Raw genomic sequence first — 23,177 nt, forward strand, 5'->3', positions numbered from 1 at the left:
CTCTCTCTGCCCCTCCCCCGTTCATGCTCTGTCTCTCTCTGTCCCAAAAATAAATAATAAAAAACGTTGAAAAAAAAATTTATAAAAAAAAAAAAAAATCCGTTGTTTCCTCAGCGGTGCTCAGCAGTCCTGTAACTTAAACCTCAATAGCTTGGCTGTCACTGGACTAGGATTTCGGTGGCCTTTCTTTCTGGAATCAGGGATGCAGCAACTACATTTTCACCAGTTCTGCATCGTTCTGTGTTACCCCTAGCCTTAAGCCGAGACCCAACCTTCTTTTAAGTAAAAATATGGCTTCATGATATAATGCTGATTCTAAAATAACTTTCAAGCGTTGCTGACCCATGCTGCCTAATATGCACACAGATAAAGACGGTGCCATCTAGAGCCTTTGAATATTAATGACACTTCCAGACACAGGTAGTAAAGGACTCAGACCACCAAGGTGCTAAAGGAAAAAAGCCTCAGAATTCCAAGGGAAAGCAAATCTTTATTTCAAGAATAAATTCTGCAGTTTGATAATAAAAGTCCCCAAGCTACTTACAAATTCAGAAAGGAATGGAGATATTGATATTTCAAAGCTATTTCAGGGAAAACGGACTCAGATGCCCATAAACCGAGTGGAGAGCAGGCTCGGGTCTGTTGTCCGAGCCTCTCTTACTGCCTCTGCCCCTCCACCCCATGTCCTTCTGTGCCTCATTCTCCTCTCTGTGTCTTTGTGGCCTGTTTTTTCTGTTTCTGCATGTATATGCTCGTGACTCCAAAGAGAAAGCCAACGATTTGCCTCCTCCCCTTATTTAATTTTTCCTTGATAAAACTATTCCCTTTTATTTTTCTTTTATCTTAGTCTCAACATATATCCTTCAGTAGAAAGCTTCCTGACTCTTTGATTCTTCATTCATCCATCCATTCATTCATCCAGCAAATCATTATTGAGTGCCTGTTCTGTGCCTAGTGCAATGCAGTTAGCAATAAAGAAAAGAGAAGTAAAGTAAATGGACTGTTCACTGGCAATAGCACTACAGAGAAAAATAAACAAAGCAGGGAAGGGCATAGAGAGTTCTGGGGCCCAGCTCCTGCAAGTCTGGGGAAGCCCTGAGTCTGAGATGGTCAGGCAAGGGACCAAGAGGAAGACTCACACCAGTGCTTTCCACTCTGACTCTTATCAGAATTGTGCCAGGGAACTTGTAAAACATACAGGTTCTCAGTCACCCTTAGACATTCTCATTCTGTAGGTCCTAGGGTGGCTAGAGTTATGTATTTTTTAAAAATGTTTATTTATTTATTTTGAGAGAGCAGGAAGGAGAGCGAGGTAGGGGCAGAGAGAGAGAGAGAGAGGGAGAGAGAGAAGCCAAGCAGGCTCCGTGCCACCAGCACAGAGCCCGTCACTGGGCTGGGACTCCAGAACCATGAGATCATAACCTGAGCCTAAACCAAGAGTCGGACGCCTAACTGACTGAGCCACCAAGGCGCCCCTAGAATTAAGTATTTTAACAAGGATCCTAGGTGATTCTGGTGCAGCCCTTGGTCACACAGGTTTGAGGACCAGTGACATAGAGAGCAAAGGCCAGTGGGAGGTTAAGGTCCAAAGAATGCATCCAGAAACTTAGAGGGTTAGTTTGGTTAACTATTGGTTAACCCAAACTATTGGTTAACTCAGTATTTTACTGGCTACATGTAATAAAGGTGACTCACCTATGCTGGGCAAGGAGGCAGTCAGGGGCACTAAAGTCTGGTACCCTGCCCTCCTCCCCCGCCCCTCCACCCATCTTCCCCAGGATAAAAGACCACCCCCTTGTCATAGCCTCCATCCCGTCTACAATCTGGTGTAGAGTGATGCTCCACACTCAGAGCCCCAAATCTTGCTCTTCGGATTCCAAAGGAAGCTCCCTTTGAAATTAGGAAAACTCTTTTCTCTCCTAAGACTGTTTAACTTCCAAGACCCCTGTCCCAATAGGACTCGAGAAAGCCTGATCTGCTGTTCAAGACTGAGCACCGGCCTCCTTGTTCTGGAAGGCACCCCCTTCCTCCTTCGGGAGCAACACGCACCATTGACTCAGTGCAGGAAAGAAAATCACAGGGCATGTGATTTAATGTTTGAAAATATTATCTTTGTCACATATTTTTTCATCCTGGTGTTCCTTTCTATTTCAGCAGCGCTGAACATCTCTGGCTGCTCCTTGCTTCTTGCTTCTTGCCATGCATTTCCCTTCCACTTTCTCCTGGACTCGCAGGCTTTTCTTCCCGAGGCTTACTTGTAGGTGTCTCCTCCGCCCTGCACTTAGATGTGGTTCTCCCCACCACCCTCTTCTCTACCTAGGTAGACTGCATGCACTCTGGGGGTGAGCTCGCCCATGTCTGGGTTTTTGAGGACCATCTTTCCTGCCGTTCTCTCCTGAGCTCCAGATCTGCAGTCAACTACTTGCTGATGCATCTATTTAGATGCCCCACCCCCCACCAGGAACCTTAAATTCGTCCGGTCTAAATGCTCCGGAGGTGGGGAGAAGGAGGTCTACTGCTGCCACTGGAATGGCATCCTTTCTAATGGAAACCCAAGAACTTAAGGTATATTAAGTGGAAAGAAGATTTTCAAGAGAGTTAAGTTTACTGGGAGTGTATGTTAAGTAATGGGGTAGAATTGAGGCAAACCCCAGGGAATCCAGTCTGTGACGTTTCTTCCCCCTGGGGGCACCTGGGTGGCTCAGTTGGCTAAGCATCCACCCCTTGATCTCGGCTCACATCGTGATCTCACGGTTTGTGAGTTCAAGCCCCATGTCTGTGTTCTGCACTGACAGCAGTGAGCCTGCTTGGGATTCTGTTTCTCCCTAGCTCTGCCCCTCCCCAACTCGTGCTCTTGCGTGTTCACGCACGCTCTCTCTCTCTCTCTCTCTCTCAAAATAAAAAAAGAAATTTCTTCCTGTCCCCCTCTTCTCCCACCTCCGGCTCCCTCTGCCTCCCTCCCTGTCATTTATGACCTCCGTCCTTCCCCTAGGTACCTCAGTGCAGTAAAACACTTGGAGGAACTCTATTTTCTGCACCTAATTCAGGTTCTGAGAATTTGATTTCTGAACCAGGAGGAGAAAATGCTTTGGATCCCAGGAGCATGGAGGTTGTTTGGGAAATGACATCATATCCATTTCTGGAGTATACTCTATAAGGTGCTAAAGAAATCTAGACCTTGAAAAAAGATTCGGATTTATTTTTTTTTCCCCAAAGAAACATAGCTTAAATCTGTCAAGAAAACTTTTTTCCCTTTCTTGAAGCTTACTTTAAAAACAAAATCTGGGGGCGCCTGGGTGGCGCAGTCGGTTAAGCGTCCGACTTCAGCCAGGTCACGATCTCGCGGTCCGTGAGTTCGAGCCCCGCGTCAGGCTCTGGGCTGATGGCTCGGAGCCTGGAGCCTGTTTCCGATTCTGTGTCTCCCTCTCTCTCTGCCCCTCCCCCATTCATGCTCTGTCTCTCTCTGTCCCAAAAATAATAAACGTTAAAAAAAAACAAAAAAAACAACAAACAAAATCTGGTATCCTTCATCATTTTCTTTTTAACAAATGATGAGATTCCGCATCCAAATCACCTGCCAAATCACCTTTTCCTAAAATAAAGAAGCGTGCTGCCACACATTTGAGCTAGTGATGTCCACCCATGATTTACCTACTTCTTGTTCCTTCCTCTACTATTGGTTAACTCAGTACTTTATTGGCTACATGTAATAAAGGTGACTCTCCCTCCGCCTGTTTGGGTGGTCAAAACACTGCTTTGCAAATTTTATTTATTTTTATTAAAAAAGTTTGTTTTTTTTTTAACTTTTTTTGTTTTTGAGACACAGAGCACGAACAGGAGAGGGGGAGAGAGAAAGGGAGACACAGAATCCGAAGCAGGCTCGAGGCTGTCAGCACAGAGCCCGATGCCAGGCACGGGGCTCGAACCCACGGACTGTGAGATCATGCCCTGAGCTGATGCTTAATCGACTTAACCAACGCTTAATCGACTGAGCCACTCAGGCACCCCAGCTGTGCAAGTTTTGAAGGAGCAGGCCCTTTCTTCAAACAGATCCTCACCTGAGTCTCAGTCTCTAACACAGCGAAGTGTGGAGCAGGGCCCGTTGCTTCAGCTGAGGGGAGACCTCCCCTCCCAGTGTTTCCTTTCGGGGAACTTCCACGAGGGGGTGGCTCCCAGCGCTGGCTTCACATCGGAATCACCCCGGGAGTTGCAAAGCCTCAGACCCAGACTGCATTCCAAGCCAGGCCAATTGAATCAGAATGTCTAGACGTGGGACCCAGACACCAATGGTTTTCGAAGCTCCCAGGTGATTCCCATGTGCCCACGCGGCTGAGGAGGGCCGTGTCTCCTGCTCTCCACACCCTCCCTTATCAGACTGGGAGCTGGGAGGAAGGGACTGAGCGTGAATGGGCAGCCGTCAGAATCTGGCTCCGTTCTCCCGTGTGCTTTTTTGCCCTCGTGCCGGTAAGGCTGCAGCGTCCCCTTCCGGGTGAACTCCTGGCAGGCCCACGTGACCAGATGGCAGAGCTACGTTTCTCAAAGGGCGTACCGGTAAGAAAGGAGAAATTTGTATTTCCGCTGTGTGAAATGTGTTTCCATGCCTCAGCTGGTTCCAAACTTAGGCAGAAGACACCGAAGTGTTGCTCCTGAGCCCCCTAGGTTTCCAACATAGCCCCCATATGCTCCCCTTTCCCCTGCCCTCCAGATAGCCCCTGGGACAGTCCCACGGAGCCTTAGAATTAGAACAGCGTTCAAAAATCACACATAGGGTAGAGGAGCCGGGCAAACAGAGAGGTTAAGCGTATTCAGGAGCCGGATTAGGATGTTGGCTCTGACTTACACGCTGTGTGACATGCTCACAAAACTTCATCTCTCTGTGCCTCAGTTTCCTTATCTGTCAAATGAGGGTGCTCATAATCGTATTTACGTCAAAGGGACGTGGTAAGATTAAGCGTGTTAATATAAATGGGAAGCTCTCAGAGTGGTGCTGGCACAGATAAAAGCTTGGTGGTGCTGGTGCTATATGAGCTCAGCGCACCCTCTGCCCTCAGATACCAAAGGCTGTGTGGAAACACAAAACCTCACTGAACGTGGGCAGGACCACTGGTTTCTGAGTGAGTTATATTGGATGGGATTAATTGTGAAGTAAGGGACCTCTCCTCTTCCTGGGGGCGGGGCTTTAGAAGATGTCTAGGAATTAATCAGGACTGTACGGATGAGCATCTTATGATTAAGAGCGGCTTTCACTTATTGAACTGAAGACAGGCGACTCTGAGCCCAGGTTTTCTGGAACAGCTAGACATGGTGGATGAGTCTGGAAGGACGCTTGCTTTGGAGTTGCCCGGGCACTTGGGACTCTGACTGAGGCAGTCCCTGAGTGCTTCACATCAGAAGGGTTCAAGTGCACAGTCCCGAGTTCTTAGAAAATTCAGAGCGGACACCGAAGCCGCAGCAGCAATTGAGAGGCCATCAGGGAAGATCAAGTGTGACAGAACTTGGCCAAGAGGCGGGACAGACAGCCCGAGAAAAGGGCGGGTCTGTGGGTGGGGGAAAGAGGGAGCCCAGAGTTTGAGAGCTGGTAGCATGTTGTGGATGCCCTCTGGTCCACTGACTTGGCCCCCAAGGTTAACCTGGGCATGCCTGCGTGCCTAGAGTTCACTCCTCCCCAGTGATCCGCGGCCACCTCTTCCCTATTTCTGACTGGACCCACAGCTCACCTGTGTTTCAACCTGTTCTCTGGTTCCTTGCTGTGTAAGAGGTGTTTCACCGTTCAGATGCATCCGCATCACCTGGGAGTTTATTAGAGATGCAGGATCTCAGACGTGCTGAGTCAGAATCTGCATTTTAACAAGATCCCCAGGTGATCTATCTGAGCTGGAAGCATGAGAGGGCACTCCTCTGGTTTTCTCCTGGGCGCCCAATTGCTTCACAGCAATTGGAGATGTGGGAGCCTGGAGAAATGGAAGACACTCGGATACATGCCCTGCGGCATAGGAGGCCCCAGTGGGCGGGGCGTTTTAGTGCACCTTCTGGACAAGTGATGTGGTGTGAACCAGCGCTCCATCACCATTTGGAGAGAAGAAACCTCTTTCGGGGAGGGGGTGGGGTGAGTCTGCTTTCCCCGCCTCTTACCTCATTGAGCTTCTCAGGACTGAAAGCAGAAGTCAGGACACTTCTGACCTCTTCCCATCTTTCGTCACGTAAAAACAGGACGCTGTCCAATACGGGTTTGGACTCCAAGCCAGACACCTGAGGACAACAAGCAGAAGATTAGGACACAAGGGAGCCAAAGACACCTTGGTGGCAACACAAGTCTATTGTAAACACTCGGGTTAAAGTCCACCAGTGACCAACAAATTAGGAGATTTCTCTTGCAGGGACGCAGAGGAAGCATGCGAAGCCTCATGGATAACGATGTAAAGGTTCATGGCTTTACGTGAACAGCCTGGAGGCTGCAGATGGGTGGGCTCTGTCACAGTGCGGTCACTACTGTACAAACAACTCAGCAACTTCTACGTGTTGTGCATTCCCCCTGCTGAGTGAGGGTTCCCCCAGGACCCTACAGAAGGCTTCTCAGAGATGGGCTAGTCTTTCCCAGGGTTGAGTTTCACGTCTGAACTTTGTGGTGAGGGGTTTTGTGTGGCTGGATTGGTCAGGTTGGGCTGGGAGTTGACGGAGTCATGTCTCTGGGTCTTATGTGATGTGTATGTAGAGCAAGAGAGAATGTGGGGAGCATGGGGGGAGGGAAAGAGAAAAACAGAACCTTTCAGAGGCATGTCCCAATGGAGCCACTTCTAAGAGAACACCTGTCATGTTTCCGAGTTTTTCTATTCATTCATCCATTCATTTTTTTTTTTTCACTCAGCAAACATTTGTTGTGTCTAATGTGCAAGGAGATGGCTACTCAGTGTTGAATAAAGAAGACATGGTGGGGCGCTTGGGTGGCTCAGTTGCTTAAGCGTCTGACTTTGGCTCAGGTCATGATCTCGTGGTTCGTGGGTTCGAGCCCCACATCGGGTTCTGTGCTGACAGCTCAGAGCCTGGAGCCTGTTTTAGGTGCTATGTCTCCCCCTCTCTCTGCCCCTCCTCTACTCACGCTCTGTCTCCCTCTCCTTCTCTCTCTCTCTCTCTCTCTCTCAAAAATAAACATTGAAAAAAAAAAGATATCACACTGACCCTCTTGGAGTTGATAGTCTATTTGGGATGCAGACGGTTAAGCCTCTGAACTAACAAATATGCATGTCATGAGAAAGAAGTAGGTCAAGGCTAGAAAATGATAGGTGCCTGACTGGCTAGGAAGGCTTCTCAGTGGAGGAGATATTCAAGCTGAGTCTGAAAGCATGCAAAACACAAGGTCTCCTCACTCTTCTTCCCAGGCCGATCTGTTCCATTTTGAAATCAGCTACTCCTACCCAAGTCATCAAAACTGGGGTCCCTGCAGCTGGTCAGAGTGCACCCAGACCCAGGGCTGTGGGGTACAGGAAGGCAGGGGGATTGGAAGACCTAGTACTCTTTGGAACAATGTGTGAGGGACAGTTTTTGCTATTTGTTTTCACTGTTTTGTAGTTGAAATATGAAGCCAGCCATCATAATTCAAAAGCCTTGTAAAAGCTCATGTTTAGAGGAAAATTATAATTTTCTGATAAAATATGAACATTCAAAATAAGCTATAAAACATAACTGTAAAGTATCCAGGAGGGGATTTAATTATATATTAGAACAAAGTTGCTGAGATACCTCTCTGCAGAGAAATGCCTCTCTCTGTTTAGAATGAAACTCTAGGAGTACCGTGGCCATTCTACAGAATTATTACCTTCATGGAATTTGGGGAACATAATCCATTTGTTTGGGTTCTGGAGTCAAAGAAGGAAAATTTACATATTGGCAAACACCCAGTCCTGGGCCATGTTACATGAAATAAAGCATCTCATTCCAAGGAGAGCTGGGTGGTTTCTGGGGTTTGATGAAACAGAATAAATTAGAGATAAGAGCAATGGTTGATTGGATTTTGCTTCTATCCTTCAGACCCAAGGAATGGATCCATGAGATTTTTTTTTTTTTTTTAATCTTGCATCTAGAGGACAAATCTGGTCTTCCGTGCAACTTGTCCATGTTGTCCTCAGATATGTCCCTCGTCAGCTTGCCTGCCAGTGCTCTCCTCTTGGCCCAGAACTGCCATTAGAATTCTCCATTTTGTGATGGAAAATTTCAGGGCCTTGGTTAGAGTAATGTTTTGGTTTCTAGAGATGATGTTGTAATAGGGAGAGCCGCCGATTGGTCGTTTCAGGAGAGCCATGGGATGGTGAGGGGACAGTCTGACAGATTTTGGAACGTGTAGTTGGAAACAGAAGACTTGGAAGATCAGAGAGTGTGCTTAGGATGCACTGAAAACCTACTTATCAAATACGTATTATGTGGAAGAGGAAATTTAGGTGGTTTTTGGTGACCTTGAGAGGTGGAGGTGGGTTCCATACTGGAAGTGATGGGGGAAATTCCAGCTCACTTTCTAAAGGAGCACTTCTGAACTGTCAGAAGTCAGAATTATTCCAAGATAAAATAACCTGCTTTGAGCGATGAGCCCCATTGCTGGTGACCGTAATCCATTTTTTAGAAATTCTGCACAAGAGGCTTGAGTGTCAAGGGGGGATTGGTCTAAACGATGCTTAAGAATTGTTCCAACCCTGAGGCTTCATCTCCAGGGGGCCCCTGCAGGCTGTTTTTTGATTTTTAGTTTGCCTACACACACACACATACATACTTTTCAACTGTGGCAAAATACACATAATGTAAAACTTACTGTTGTAACCATTTTTAAGCACACAGTTCTGTAGCATTAAGTACATTCACAAAGTGCAACCATCTCTGCTGTCTGTCCACAGAATGCTTTTCATCTTACACAGCAGATGTTCTGTGCCTATTAAACACTAACTCCCCTCCCCTGCTCCAGCCTGGTCTCCACGTAATAATTGACTTGATTGAGTGATGCCTTGAGAGCTCCGTACAGAGAGCTCTCCCCCAAAGGAATGAGGTACGGGACTGGTAAGTCTGATGGGGCAGGACGATGGAGATAGGAAGGGAACACAAGACTCAGGAAGAAAAATCCAGAGATCTAGGGCTGTCTACCCAGCCCTGTGTCCTGAGTCTCAGAGAAGGCACCTCCACTCACTCTCCAGCCCGGCGTTGCCAGACTGCAGGCAATAACCAGCCATGAAATCAACAGAGTGGATGGCAACCAGCATTTTAAAAAAGAAAAGCACGTTCATGCTCTGTCTTTCTCTGTCCCAAAAATAAATAAAAAACGTTGAAAAAAAAAAAAAAAAAGAAAGAAAGGGGCGCCTGGGTGGCGCAGTCGGTTAAGCGTCCAACTTCAGCCAGGTCACGATCTCGCGGTCCGTGAGTTCGATCCCCGCGTCAGGCTCTGGGCTGATGGCTCAGAGCCTGGAGCCTGTTTCCGATTCTGTGTCTCCCTCTCTCTCTGCCCCTCGCCCGTTCATGCTCTGTCTCTCTCTGTCCCAAAAATAAATAAAAAACGTTGAAAAAAAAAAAGAAAAAAGAAAAGCTAAGAGACACAAGGAATATAACACAGTAGAACATACAGAGGAGCATTTCACAAAGTAAGGATAAGCATTTTGTTGTTTTCAAGATAGGTGTGTGTGTGTGTGTGTGTGTGTGTGTGTGTGTGTGTGTGAGAGAGAGAGAGAGAGAGAGAGAGAGAGAGAGAGAATGTGGTTTTGTGTGTGTATTCTGTGTCATGATGTGAAAATAGGTTTTCACTGTAGGCCACAGTCAAACAAGTTCGAAAAGCCTACTTAGCCTACTAAACCCCAAACTGGGAGTCATCCCCCCCACCCCCGCCAACTAAAGTCCTGTTGGTCACAGCGTTAGCAAGCGCTAACATTTATCGAGCTCCTACTATGTGCCAAGCGCTATGCTAGCATTGAGACTATCAAGACAAAGAATGGAATCCTTGCCCTCAGAGGAGCTCACAGTTGACTTGCAGGGTGGGAATGGGGTGGTTTACAACCAATATTGCTGATCTTACAGCTAACAAAATGCTTTTCACACCACTTCATTAATCTTGGGAGCGGTTCTCCAGGAATGAGGAAACACTGCCCTGCCAGGCAGTGACGGATCAGTAGCAGCCTCGTGGCTCCCCTGCTAAGTTTCCCTCAGACAGCTGAATGTGTTTGTCTTTTCAGTTAAGATCTCTTTTTTTTTTTAATTTTTCAACGTTTTTTATTTATTTTTGGGACAGAGAGAGACAGAGCATGAACGGGGGAGGGGCAGAGAGAGAGGGAGACACAGAATCGGAAACAGGCTCCAGGCTCCGAGCCATCAGCCCAGAGCCCGACGCGGGGCTCGAACTCACGGACCGCGAGATCGTGACCTGGCTGAAGTCGGACGCCTAACCGACTGCGCCACCCAGGCGCCCCAGTTAAGATCTCTTAAAAGAGAGTGTAGTTTCTTATTAGACCAGCTGAGCATAAACCTGAAAACTTTGAAGAATCCCATCACCCGGAGGACCAAGTTATGAAAGAAAACCAACACCTCGGCATTCTGTGTTCACATGTGTTCACCATTTATTGAGTGGTCAGTGTGGGCCAAACCAGTGCCTCTCAACTGGCCTGATAGAGCCACATGAGAACCACCCACTCTTCCCAGAAGGCTGCCAAATGCCCACGGTGCATTTGCCATAACCGAGTACGCATGTCATTATGCAAAAAGTGTAAAAGAATATGAAGCCGTAGCCAAAAAAAAAAAAAGTTGTGTCCTGGAACATGCGAGAACATTGACTTAAGGTCCGTACGATCTCTATGATGCCTTGGCAAGGCAGACAAGTTCTCCAGCAGCCACCCAGAGCTGCCGGTAACAGGTGAACAGGATATGGTTATAAATCACTGGTCATGATGCTCATCCTGCCAACCTGTTTAGTGTAAAAGTGTGTCAAATAGGCTGCAAAAATATTAACATCAAAGTATGCCATGATCACAGGATTCCGGGCCCACGGTTGCAAGGTTTCTTTCAGATTCTCACACAACCTTGTACCGAAGACCTGGTACTCCACGGCACCACCTGTCTCTCTCCTCACCTGCGTGTGTGAAACCTGTCGCACTGCCTCTTATTATATTAATCAACAAAAACTCTAGAATGCTCTCACCTGGATAACCCCAAATTCTGTTTCCTGAAAACCTGTTCTTTCAACGTGTGACAATTGCGATCTGGCTGTTCAAAGATTCCAACCAAACAGGGCTTCTGTCTGGTGCTTTGAAATAGCAAAAGTGTTCCATCCCCACTGGACAGTTTTCATCCATGCACTCTTGGCCAGTAGAAAATGGTCCCGAGAAACACCATGCTCCCTCGCTGTGGTCTGAGAGCATGGCCTCTGAGGAAGGAGGCTGGCTTAGGGGGCACGTGGGGGCTCAACCCAGCTCAGGCTTCATGTTCCAACTTGGCATCTGCTAGTGGAAGGAAGGGGACCTCTTCTAATTTGGACAAAGTCCTGATACAGACTCTGGTGGCCCTGACTGATATAGAGTTCTTAGCATTTTGGCTGCCAAAGAGGAGGAAACCACAGGTTTGGAACTGCACTTCTGTTAGCCCCATGCCCCACAGCTCAGGCTCTTCTTGACTGGGGGAGGGGTCAGGGGGCCTTGTTAAATCTTCTGAGGAAAACTTTCAAAAGCTCTTAGCAGTTTCTCGCCAGAAGCAGAGTTGAGGAGGGGCAGGGTGTCCCTGATCTAGCACCTGTCGCACTTGGCTGGAAGGAAAATTTCCCTTGGGCCCAAGGGACCCTTGCATATGAAGCTCAAGGTGGCTCTCTGGGATGCTGGTGGGATGCCATGGTTTACCCACTGGTGCTGACTGCACCTGAACTGGGAACCAGAGAGACCCAGGGGTTAGCTAGTCTAATGCCCATACTTGACAGGAAACGGGCTCAGAGAAATGACAGGAGTGGTCCACGTTACTCAGCTATTTAAAGGCAGCAAATCCAGATTCTGATTTAATTTCTTTAAGCCAAGTGCCTTTCACCATGCTGCTGGGCTATGGCTTAGAAGTAAAGGGAGAATGGGGGAAAATGGGGTGTCATTAAAAGGAGATCGGGCAGAGAAGCATGAGGGTCAGTACTCACAGGCACAGTGACTTGACTTCCTGAGATGTTCAGGAATCCAACCACTGGGACACCAGCATTGCTTCTGTGACTTATTTACTATTCTCTCCCCCAAATTCTAGAGGAGATTCATCTCTAGATGAATCTGCCACCATAAAAGTTAAAGAAATAAGGTATAAATACAAGAACAAGATTTTACTTCTCTCCTTTTAAAAATATGTAAAGATGGCTTCCTGCTGAACCAAGGGCCTAGTAAGACACGGAATATGAAATCATTTTCAGCGAGATGTTGCAGTTTAAAAAACTGCAAGGCACTGAGAGAAGAGCATTTGAGCATTCGAATCAATACCACTTTGCACAATTCCTACACTCCTAAGGCTTCACGATGCACTCCGTGCCTTTAAAAATGTTAACGTGCACACTTACCTACCAAGTTGAAAACGTGAGGCTATGTGTGTTTTATAGACCAAATGCAATTCTCTGAACCTGGCTTTTTCAGGGCCAGCCATGTCTAGACATGGGGAAAGCGAGGGAAAGGGGAGGCTTACAGGTTGTGGGCATCCCATCATGGCTGTCACTTGGGGACTAACCATGAACAGCCCATCCCAGGATGAGACGCTCCCAGCTCAGGCTGGAGGGTTTTCTGTGCATAGCGCAGTGTGTCATATAAACCAGAGAGTCCTCGCTCAAAATAGAGCTCAGGCAAATGAGATCGCACACATCTGTTTCTGGCTTTCGGCAGTCTGGGTTTTAAGTATGGACGTCTGCCTGGCTCAGAGCTGTGGACCTATCATGTACCCTGACCCTTCTCAAGAATCACAAGGCTACTAAGTGCATTAAGTCAGAGAAAGACAAATACCATATGACTTTCCTAACCTGTGGAATTTAAGAAACAAAACAAATGATCATAGGGGAAAAAATGAGAGAGACAAACCAAGAAACAGGCTCTTAACTGTAGAGAACAAACTGGTGGTTACCAGAGGGAAGGTGGGGGGCAGGGGTGATGGGTGAAACAGGTGATGGGGATTGAGGAGGGCACTTGGGATGAGCACTGGGTGTCTTATGGAAGTTTTGAGTCACTATATCCTACCCCTGAAACCAGTATTATCCTGTCTGTTACCTAACTGGAATTTAAATTAAAACTTAAAAAAATCACAAAGGTAAAATAGCATTCAAGGTTTGACCGAAGTGATGAGAGCTTCCCTAAGTGCGCAAAGACCATCCTCTCGGTGTAAATCGTAGCGCTTGCGTTTGAAAACCTGAAAGTTTTCATTTACTCAACATTTTATTTAAGGGAAAGGGGATCAGAAACTCTAGATGAGCAAGTTTTCAAAAGCTGTCAGTGGAGAGGTGCTGGTTGCCGGTGTAGGGGACAGTTGTATGGCAAACCGGCCTGGCTCCCCCCACCCCCGCCTCAGCGGACACCAACAAACAGGCAGGTCCCTTGGCCCCAGCACAGGTGGCCCGATCCACCTGGAGCCCTGGGTGGAGCTTGCTTGCTGATGAGCTCTGTAACGAGGCAGTACACCCCTGTTACTCTCTGTAATGGGGTGCTGCTGCAGATACACAGGGTAAGAAGGTTCTCAGTGATTCATTTGCCTCAGAACTTGAGTAATCTTTGCCAGTGCCAAGGGGTTTGTGGTTTCACAGGAAAACCTATGATTCCCATGTTGTATGTGGTGAGAGGCGGCACCTGGGGCAGCCAGGCCCTTGGGTCTTGATGGTTCTGGATAAAACCACTCACCAAATCCATTACATGGCTATAGGTGTGACTCTAGTGAGTCAGTGCTGTGTCTGGACCTACGCTGGACAGGGGGCCCCCCAGTGTTGCCTGTGAGGACGTGAGTGTTGGTACCCACACCCTACACACATACCACCACCTCCGCTCCACATGCCGGGGGTAGAACTAGGGATGGGCAGCCTACAGCCCACCCCGTGGACCATGCTGCCATTTTGGTCCAGAACACAGAGCTCCTGGCAGCAGGTTTAGTGACTGAACGTGTTGTTTCCATGCCCGCATCCAACTAGACCGATGTAACATAGACCACAGACCACCCTACGTCTTATCAACCTTCCTACAGCTTCCCCAACCCTAGGCTCTGAGGAGAGGCCAGGAATAAGAAGTTCCCCTGCTGGTTATGACTATTTCTGCCCAGTCATGTGAACCCAGCTCCATTTTCCCACAGATCTTTAAAAATAAAAGCTGCGCGCATGGCTTCATGGAGTACCCGCTAGCAAAGAAGAGCTAATTAAAGATATCTAAATAAAAAAGCTGGGTCCTGAGGTGCTGGGACATCTGAGGTTCCATAAATGCTAAGAAGGGGGTGCCTGGGTGGCTTAGTAAGTTAAGCATCTGACTTTGGCTCAGGTCGTGATCTCACAGCTTGTGGGTTTGAGCCCCACGTCGGGCCCTGTGCTGACAGCTCAGAGACAGGAGCCTGCTTTGGATTCTGTCTGTCTCTCTCTCTCTCTCTCTCTCTCTCTCTCTGCCCCTCCCCTGTTTACACTCTGTCTTTCTCTCTCTCAAAAATAAATAAATAAATAAACAAACATTAAAAAAAATTTTTAATTAAAAAAAAATGCTAAGAAGATTGATTTGGGTCTAATGGTAAACTGTGGTGGTACCATCATGAAGGCACTTCAGGAAGCACTTAGTGCCCTGATAGGGGCCAGAGGACTCCATCTGGAAAGTGGGCGAGATGCCGTGGAGACCCTGCCCGGAACTGAGGACCTCCAGCAATGTGAGTGGGAAAGCGTTGATATGAGATCTGCCACCCTGGGTCTGACTCATCGTCTCTTCATCCCAATGTTCTTGAGTTAGAAAAAAAATATTTCATTCATCAATTCCGACTTCAAATAATTGCTCCATGCTGATATGTGTCAGAGAGTTCTCTGTGATGTCACACCAGCTCCAGTCAGTGCGCTCCATCAGTCAAATCTTTGGGCCAGACCCAGCTTCCCACATCACAGCCATTCTCCGCCAGGCTCTTCTGGGACACACGTAAGTCAAGCCCACATTTGTGAGCAGAGATGGGCTGTCACAGTCAAAAAAGGAAAGCGTGCATTATCGAAGTTCCTTCTCACTTAATGGATCAAACTAATATGCTGAGGTATTTTCTGTATCACAAGGGACCATTTGGTAGAAGCTTGCATGGAGTAAGCGTTTAATGTTTACTGAATGAATGTATAATAAAAGCCAAATTGCTGAACACTTAAGTAAACATGGCTTATTAGAGGGAAGGCAGCATGGTGTCGGTATGAAGAAAGCATGCCTCACTAATCTCCTTGAGTTCTTTGAGCAGATAAATAAGCATATGGATAAGAGGGAACCACAGAACCCAATTTAATTTGACTTTCAAAAACCTGTGAGAAAATCCCACTCTAAAGATGGTTTTTAAAAAATTGAGTCACTAAGGATTGTTTTATCATGAATATGGAATTGGCTTAAAGACCATCAACAAAGCTAAAGATAAGTGAATACATTCCCAGATGGAAAACTATAAACATTGGGGTTTCCTAGAGATCTAATAATCTTTGATGGGTCTTTTTATATGTTTAGGAATGATCTAGAAGAGGAAGTGTGTATTGAATCTCCAGGTTCAGGGAATACCTGGTTCTTCTGGGGACAATGTTACTGTGATGGAGGTTCAGTTCAGTTGGAACTGAATAGTCCTCATGTATGTGGGCCATGGGGTGTTAAAGAGAAGGATTACTCCCTGAAGGACCTAAGAGTTGAGTTCGCATGAAAGCCACACCTTCATTTAGTTGTAAGTAGCAGAAGGCACAATGGGGTCAGTGATGATGTGCTGATGACAGATGATGTGAGTATTCAGACAAGGGGAAAGGTAAATGTGGATTGAAGCAGGGAGGCTTCTTGGAGGAGGCAGAATTTGAGGAGAGCCTGGAAGAAGAGCTAGGGTTGAGTGGCTGTAAGGAAAGGGGAGGGTCTTCCCATTGATTTGGTAGCTAATGCATGCCAAGTGCTTGTCTCGCCTGCATAGGTGGGGCATGTCTGTGTGATCTCATTTAGCCTCACAGCAGCCCAGGTAGGTAGATCACCTCCTCATTTCCCAAAGACAGAATGAGAGACTTAAAGAGGTTAAATGATTTACTCCAGCTTACATTGCTGGTAAACCCAAGACCCACTGTTACACCACCTCCGGTTCTAGCAAGTGCCTCAACACAAGCAAAGGCACAGGGGCGGGACTTTCTAGAGCAGTTTACAGAGAGAGTGGAGGGGTCGGTCCAGCTGGAGCAACAGCCTGTCTTGGGAAGCAGGGAGACGTGAGGTTGGAGCTTACATAATCGATCCAAATTACAGAGGCCCTTCAGTCTCACCTGGGGGGCTTGAACCTCATTCCGTGGGCACTGTGTTGAGTGGAAGAAGGAAAATGGAACCATATTTCACAGATCCTGGTCTGGGAAGTAGACAAAAATTAATCTGGGGGATGGAAAAAGGGAGGACAGACCATGAGTTTGGAAGAGAAACTGGCCGAAGCTGAGGCAACTTTATTTTGTGCCCCCTGCTTGAACTTGTGTGCTGGGTATATGCCTGCCCCTGGCACATCAGCGAGAGCACGGCCCTCTTCCAGGTCAGCTCCTGGGGTTTCATGCCCTGGTGACATCCTGAGTGTCACATGAAGCTATACAGAGACACACAGCTGCCACATCGCACATCCCTGCTTGGCTGGGGGAGGGGGATGGTCAGGCAGGCTCGATGAGTGTCTTCCTTACCTGCATGGGATGCAGCTTGGGGGCCCGGGTCCGGTGACTCACTGGCTTCCCCTGCTTCTTCCTTTTTTTTTTTTTTTAATTTTTAATGTTTATTTACTTTTGAGAGAGAGCAAGAGAGCGTACGCACAAGCGGAGGAGGGACAAAGAGAGGGAGACACAGAATCTGAATCAGGCTCCAGGCTCTGAACTGTCCGCACAGACCCCAACGAGGGGCTTGAACTCACAGACTGGGAGATCATCACCTGAGCTGAAGTTGGAAGTTTAACCGACTGAGCCACCCAGGGGCCGCTTCCCCTGCTTCTTTAATCAACACTCCTTACTGAGTCTGGCCCAGCAGCATTCTACAACTGCATTTAACTGTCAGACTCCATTCCTAAGATCCCAGCAGCACAGAAGAACTTTAGGGACTTTGCACAGCAGGGTGGCAACATCACATTTGGGGAGGAGCATCTAGAGGCAGCAGTTAAACTTCTGCATTTCCTTCAAATGCACCTGAGGTGATGGCGTTAGCAGGCCAGGCAGTCACCTCCTTCTAGTGGCCACATGGTGTCTGCAATTGGACACAGCACCCTGGGGCTGGAAGATGAGCTGCTTTGGGGTGAGCAACCAACTACTCAGTGAAACCTTAACAATCTGGAAATGTCACCCAAGGCAACTATTAATAGAGACGGCAGTAAGGACTTGAGTTGGGAGGTGGCATATGAATCCCTGTTCCTGTTAGGCATGTGACCAGGATTGTCACTTAACCCCTCTGGGTCTTGGTTTCCTTGTCTGAAAAAGAGAGATGATAGTTGTACCAAACTCATAAGTTCTCATGAAATTTAATGAGAAAAAACCACTCTGGGTGGCTCCACCAGCACAGAACACAGGGAGCTATGCTACTATCTTTAAGGCTCTTCCCCCATCCTGGATGGCACAGAGGTTCCCACTACAGTGGCACTTACCATACAAGATTGTACTAGTCTCTTTGCCTGTCTGCCATTGGCACTAGACTATGAGCTCCTTCAGGGCAAGAATAGATCTTCTGTCTATTTATAATCAGAACCTAGACAGTGCCTGGAATACAGTGGGTGTGCAGGAGTTTGCCAAATAACGAACAGTGAACACAGTACCTACTATTCCTGTAAGAATGGAAGTTGAGTTTAATTTGCCCCCCCCCCAAAAAAAAGATCGTGAGCCTCTGAATTCTCACAAGCAAGTGTTTATCAATTCACTTGACAATATTTCCAAGAATCAACATAAAGTTTCTTGGTCTCTGCTAGAACTCTAATATCCCCATCTTTGGAAAATAGGGACAACACTGACCTCTGCCACCCTCGTCACTTCTTTCATTCTTTGGGAATTCTCAACAAAGATAAAAAGTAGGGTATATGCTTTCTAAAAAAGATGGAATGTGTGCGTTCTTTAGTGGATTGAGTTGAACTGATACCAGGGAACCCTCTTACAGGGCTTCTCCTGCTATGAGGGGACAAATTTCCCTTATAATGTTGCTTGTCTCCCCTTTCCGGCCTTATGACTTTTATATGCTCTGGGAAAGGTGTAAGCACGAGAGGCTTGAAATTTTGCTTTGCCTCTGATATTTATTAGCCTTACTCTGTCTTCCTCAGTCACTTGACCTGTGCCCTCTGGATTCCTCTAGCTCTGAGCAAAGCTTAAAAAAAAAACAAACCCTTCTGGTTTTAGCATTTTTATTAACCAGAACTTCTCTTGGGCTGTAGCTTTCTGGAAGCATTTCTTAAATGCAAATGCCATTCTTTTGTACCAGTCCTGTATGTCTCTTTTGAAAACTGGAATTCATTGGAGAGCTGTTTTGAGTCTAACTGATTTAAGTGCGATAAGAGACCCAATCACATCCCTGTTAGATGTGATGCACAGTCGTTGAATCCTAGAATGATTCTCCATTCATCCATATGCAGAAAGAAAACCACATACCATTCTGTTGGTAAAGTTATGGAAGTTCTCAACCAACACCTGCTCGATCATGTCTGGATCAGAGATAACAATAAACATCCGGCGACCAAGATAGTACCTAGGGAGTAAAAAAATTACTTTAAAATGTGTTGTATTAATCTACCCATTTCTCCTTTCCCAAAAGGGTTCACAGTGGCTTAGAATGGAAAAGACAAATAGGAAGTAAAGATGTGGAGAAGATAAGGAAGTGCATGTGCTGATTATAAGGAATAGTATAGTGTGATGATCTAACATCTCATTTCATTCCACAAATGTTTCTGGAATCCCACCATGCACCAGTCCTTAGAGACTGTGGGATAAATAAGACAGAGTCCTTGCCCCCCAAGGAGCTCATAGCCTGATAGAAAATACAGATCTGTAAATGGGAACATAATATTAGGGCATTTATAAGATCCAGAAGGAAGTAAAAATGGCAGAGATCAGTGTTGTCCATATTGCCCCCAAATGGGGAGACAGGTATTCTAGCCAAAGAAGGCCAAAACTTTTATATACTGATCCTTGGAAAAAGTCTAAAGTGAATTAATAAATGCTGTGGAAATTCAGGAAAGATTAAACCTGCTGATAAAGGGCTGAACATCTGATTGCCACACCTGTACATGAAGGAGTTCAACAGATACTTCTGACATTAATGAAGAAAGGGAGGAAAGGATCAGCCAGACAGCTGGTGGTAGTGAACTCTAAGTGGAAGCAGCACTTGAGTACATGTCTGGTTACATTAATTTAAGTTCTGGGGGCACAACAGCAACTAAGACCCAGTCCCAGCTTTCAAGGGTCACACAGTCTAGTGGGAGTGAAAGTTAGGTCATCAGCACACAGTGTGACCTCTGGCAAGCAGGGGTCACATTGGAGGCACACCTGCCTCAGTGCTTGGAAGAGAATAAAGGCTTCTCAGGGGTGGTGCTTCTCAAACTGAGTTCCGAAAGAGAAGCAGAAGTTAGTTCTGGAAAGTGGGTGGCAAAGGGGGTGTGTGTGTACCAGACAGAGGAACCTGCTTGTGCAACTGTCCAGGGGCAAGTCTGCTTGGGGAAACTATGAGCACTTGGCTACCAAATGTATGAAGTGGACCCAAGTGAACCCAATGATAAATGAGTCCACTGCATAATGCCGTGTTTTTAGTCTATGAAGTTATACGTTCAGGATGTAATTTGATCACTGTCCTATCCAGCTCAGAGTAGTAAGGGATAGATTTTAAAGGGTAAAGTCATAAGGTATGAAAGCCGCAAAATTTACTCTGAATTATTAGTTGCTGGGAACTTTTCATAAGCTAAAAATGGCTTTAATTTTTTTTTAACTCTTCCTTTTCTCACTGATTAGGGGGGAAATGAAATAAAAATTGGCTGGCATATATTAGGCACTCAGAAAATATTCACCTAAGTGATCATATTTTCCAAAATTTTTGGGAAAATCTTGGAGATGCAGGAATTCAACAGATGTGACAGAAGGAAAGAAATGATACTAACTAGGTTTTATTGTTTTTAACCAAGAAGACCAAAATTTACTCAATATGACTATAAACAAATCCTTTTGTAAAATTTATGGCGAGTGTCATGGACTCTTGAGAATCTAGTGAAAGCTGCAGACATTCTCCTAAGAAACATGGACATTCACAGCATCTTGTATGCAATTTGAGGGGTTCTTTAACCCCTGAAACCCACTCTAGAGCAAAGCTTCTCAAATACAAAATGTGCTTATAAGTCACCTGGGTTTGAAGAAATAACTGCTGAGAGTTTCTCCCTTTTTGGCAAAAGACATAAACTTACAGATTCAAGAAGCTGAGTGAAGCCCTAGGAGGAACCCACAGAAATCCATGCCAAGACATTATAATTAAACTTTCAAAAATTAAGAACAGAAAAATCTTGAAAGCAGCTAGGGAGAAGGGATGGATTATTTGTAGGGAACACTAATTTGAAGGATGGCAGATTTCTCATCAGAAACCGTGGAGGCCAGAAGGAAGTGGTGTATTTTTCAAATGCTGAAAGAATAGGGCTGTCAATCATGAGTCCTATACCTGGAGAAAATATACTTCAGGGAAGAAGAAGAAACAATGGCATTGTCAGTTGAAAGAACACTAAGAGAACCTGTCACTAGCGGATCTACCCTTAAAGAACGGCTAAAGAAAATTCTCCAAACAGAAGAGAAATAATAACAGAAGATAGCTTGAAACTTCAGAAAGGTAAGACTAACCTAGAATACCTAAAAAATAATAGACTAGCCTTCTCATGAGTTTCTTAAATCATACATGATGACTGAACCAAAAATGATAACACCATCTGATGTGGGGTTTAATATACTTAGAGATAGTGCCTAAGGGGATGCCTGGGTGGCTCGGTTGGCTAAGCATCCAACTCTTGATTTCAGCTCAGTTCATGATCTCATGGTTCATGAGATCGAGACCCACATCAGGTTCTCGACTGCCAGTGCGGATCCTGCTTGGGATTCTCTCTCTTCTTCTCTCTCTCTGCCCCTCCCTCTCCCCCATATGTGTTCTCTTTCTCTCTCTTTCAATCAATCAATAAACATTAAGAAAAAAGAGATTGTGCTTGAGATAATTGTAGTTAAGAAATAAGGAAGGTAGGGGGTGCCTGGATGGCTCAGTAATTTAAGTGTCCAACCTCGGCTCAGGTCATGATCTTGTGGTTCATGAATTTGAGCCCCTTGTTGGGCTCTGTGCTAACAGCTTGGAGCCTGGAGCCTGCTTCGGATTCCTCTCTCTCTGCCCCTCCCCGGCTCACACTCTGTCTCTACCTCTCTTTCAAAGATAAATAAACGTTTATTTATTATTTAAAAAAAAGTAAGAAAGATAAGGGAACCAAAATGGAAGTAAAGTTTCTTCATATCACTCAAAGTGGTAAAGCATCTATACCAGTAGACTGTGATAAATTACATATGTATATTTATGCAACCACTAATAAAACTATACAAAGTGATACACACACAAAAAATTTTAGTGTCATAGAGGAATTCTAGAAAATGTTCAAGTAACCTACTAGAAGGAAAGACAAGTGAAACAAGGAATAGAAGAATAAAAAACAAACACATTACTCTATTATAAGTATAATAATCAGATAACAAACTGGGATTTGTGGTGGTAGCTAAAGTAATTTTGAGACATAAATTTGTATCATTAAGTGCTATCTTAGAAAAGAAGAAAAATCTTTCTTTTTTCTTTTTTAGAGAGCAAGTAGGGGAGAGGGGCAGAGGGAGAGAGCGAGGGGGGGGGGGAGAGAGAGAGAGAGAGAGAGAGATCAGGAGAGAATCTTAAGCAGGCTCCATGCTCAGCATGGAGCCCGATCTGGGGCTCAATCTCAAGACCCTGGGACACTTAGCCAACTGAGCCACCTAGGCACCCCCAAAAGAAGAAAAACTCTTAAATGAATAATCTAAGTACCTACCTCAAGCAACTAGAAGAAAGAAGGGCAGAAAACCCTAAATCAAATAGAAGGAAGGAAATAATAAAGAGAAAAAATGAATGGAATTGAAAACAAAAATTAATGAAACAAAAAATTGGCTCTTGGAAAAAAATCAGTAAAATTAATAAACATCTAGCAAGATTAATAAAGATAAAAAGAGACGAGATACAAATCACTAATATCAAGAATGAAACAGGATATCACTACAGATTCTGCAGCCATTAAAATAGTAAGGGATGATATAACTTTACGCTAATAAATTTGACAACTTAGAAGAAGTGAACCAATTCCTTGAGAAGCACAAACTACTAAAAATCATTCAAGATTGAATAAACAATGTGAATAATCCTATAACCATAAAAGAAATTGAATCCATAATTTTAAATTTCTTGGAAAAGACCTCTCCCAGCTCAGATTGTTTCAATGGAACATTCTACCAAACATTTAAAGAATAATTAATAATTTCACACTATTCTAGAAAATAAAAAATGAAAGAACAATTCCCAACTCAATTTATGAAACAAGTGTAACTCTGATACCAAAGCCAGGAAAAGGCAGTACAGAAAAAGAAAACTGTAGATCAGTATTTCTCATAAATTTGGATACTAAAATCTTCAACCAAATATCAGCAAATTGAAACTTGCAATGTATAGAAATTACAAACCACAACTAAGTGGTCTTTATTATAGGTATACATGACTGTTTCAATATTTTTTTTTTTCAACGCTTATTTATTTTTGGGACAGAGAGAGACAGAGCATGAACGGGGGAGGGGCAGAGAGAGAGGGAGACACAGAATCGGAAACAGGCTCCAGGCTCTGAGCCATCAGCCCAGAGCCTGACGCGGGGCTCGAACCCACGGACCGCGAGATCGTGACCTGGCTGAAGTCGGACGCCTAACCGACTGCGCCACCCAGGCGCCCCTCAATATTTTTTAAAAAATCAGTATGTTC

At 45.6% G+C, this 23,177-nt stretch overlaps 1 protein-coding gene and 1 long non-coding RNA gene across 2 annotated transcripts in view; both read right to left on the minus strand.

The window, feature by feature from the left end:
• TBXAS1 (thromboxane A synthase 1) overlaps positions 1 to 23,177 on the minus strand; it is a 155,582-nt gene that overhangs the window by 67,354 nt on the left and 65,051 nt on the right. The window contains exons 4-5 of the mRNA XM_040471799.1: positions 18,776 to 18,872; positions 6,133 to 6,249 (exon numbers count right to left, since the gene is read on the minus strand). Coding sequence (XP_040327733.1) covers positions 6,133 to 6,249; positions 18,776 to 18,872 — 214 coding nt within the window. The remainder of the gene's footprint in view (positions 1 to 6,132; positions 6,250 to 18,775; positions 18,873 to 23,177) is intronic.
• LOC121028254 (uncharacterized) lies at positions 471 to 5,893 on the minus strand. Its single transcript, XR_005789145.1, has 2 exons — positions 4,059 to 5,893; positions 471 to 951 (listed from the first exon to the last, which is right to left on the minus strand). It is a non-coding gene; the product is annotated as an uncharacterized LOC121028254 (long non-coding RNA).

Source organism: Herpailurus yagouaroundi, unplaced genomic scaffold, assembly GCF_014898765.1.
Source record: "Herpailurus yagouaroundi ecotype Mexico unplaced genomic scaffold, PumYag 100, whole genome shotgun sequence".
NCBI classification, from domain to species: Eukaryota; Metazoa; Chordata; class Mammalia; order Carnivora; family Felidae; genus Herpailurus; species Herpailurus yagouaroundi.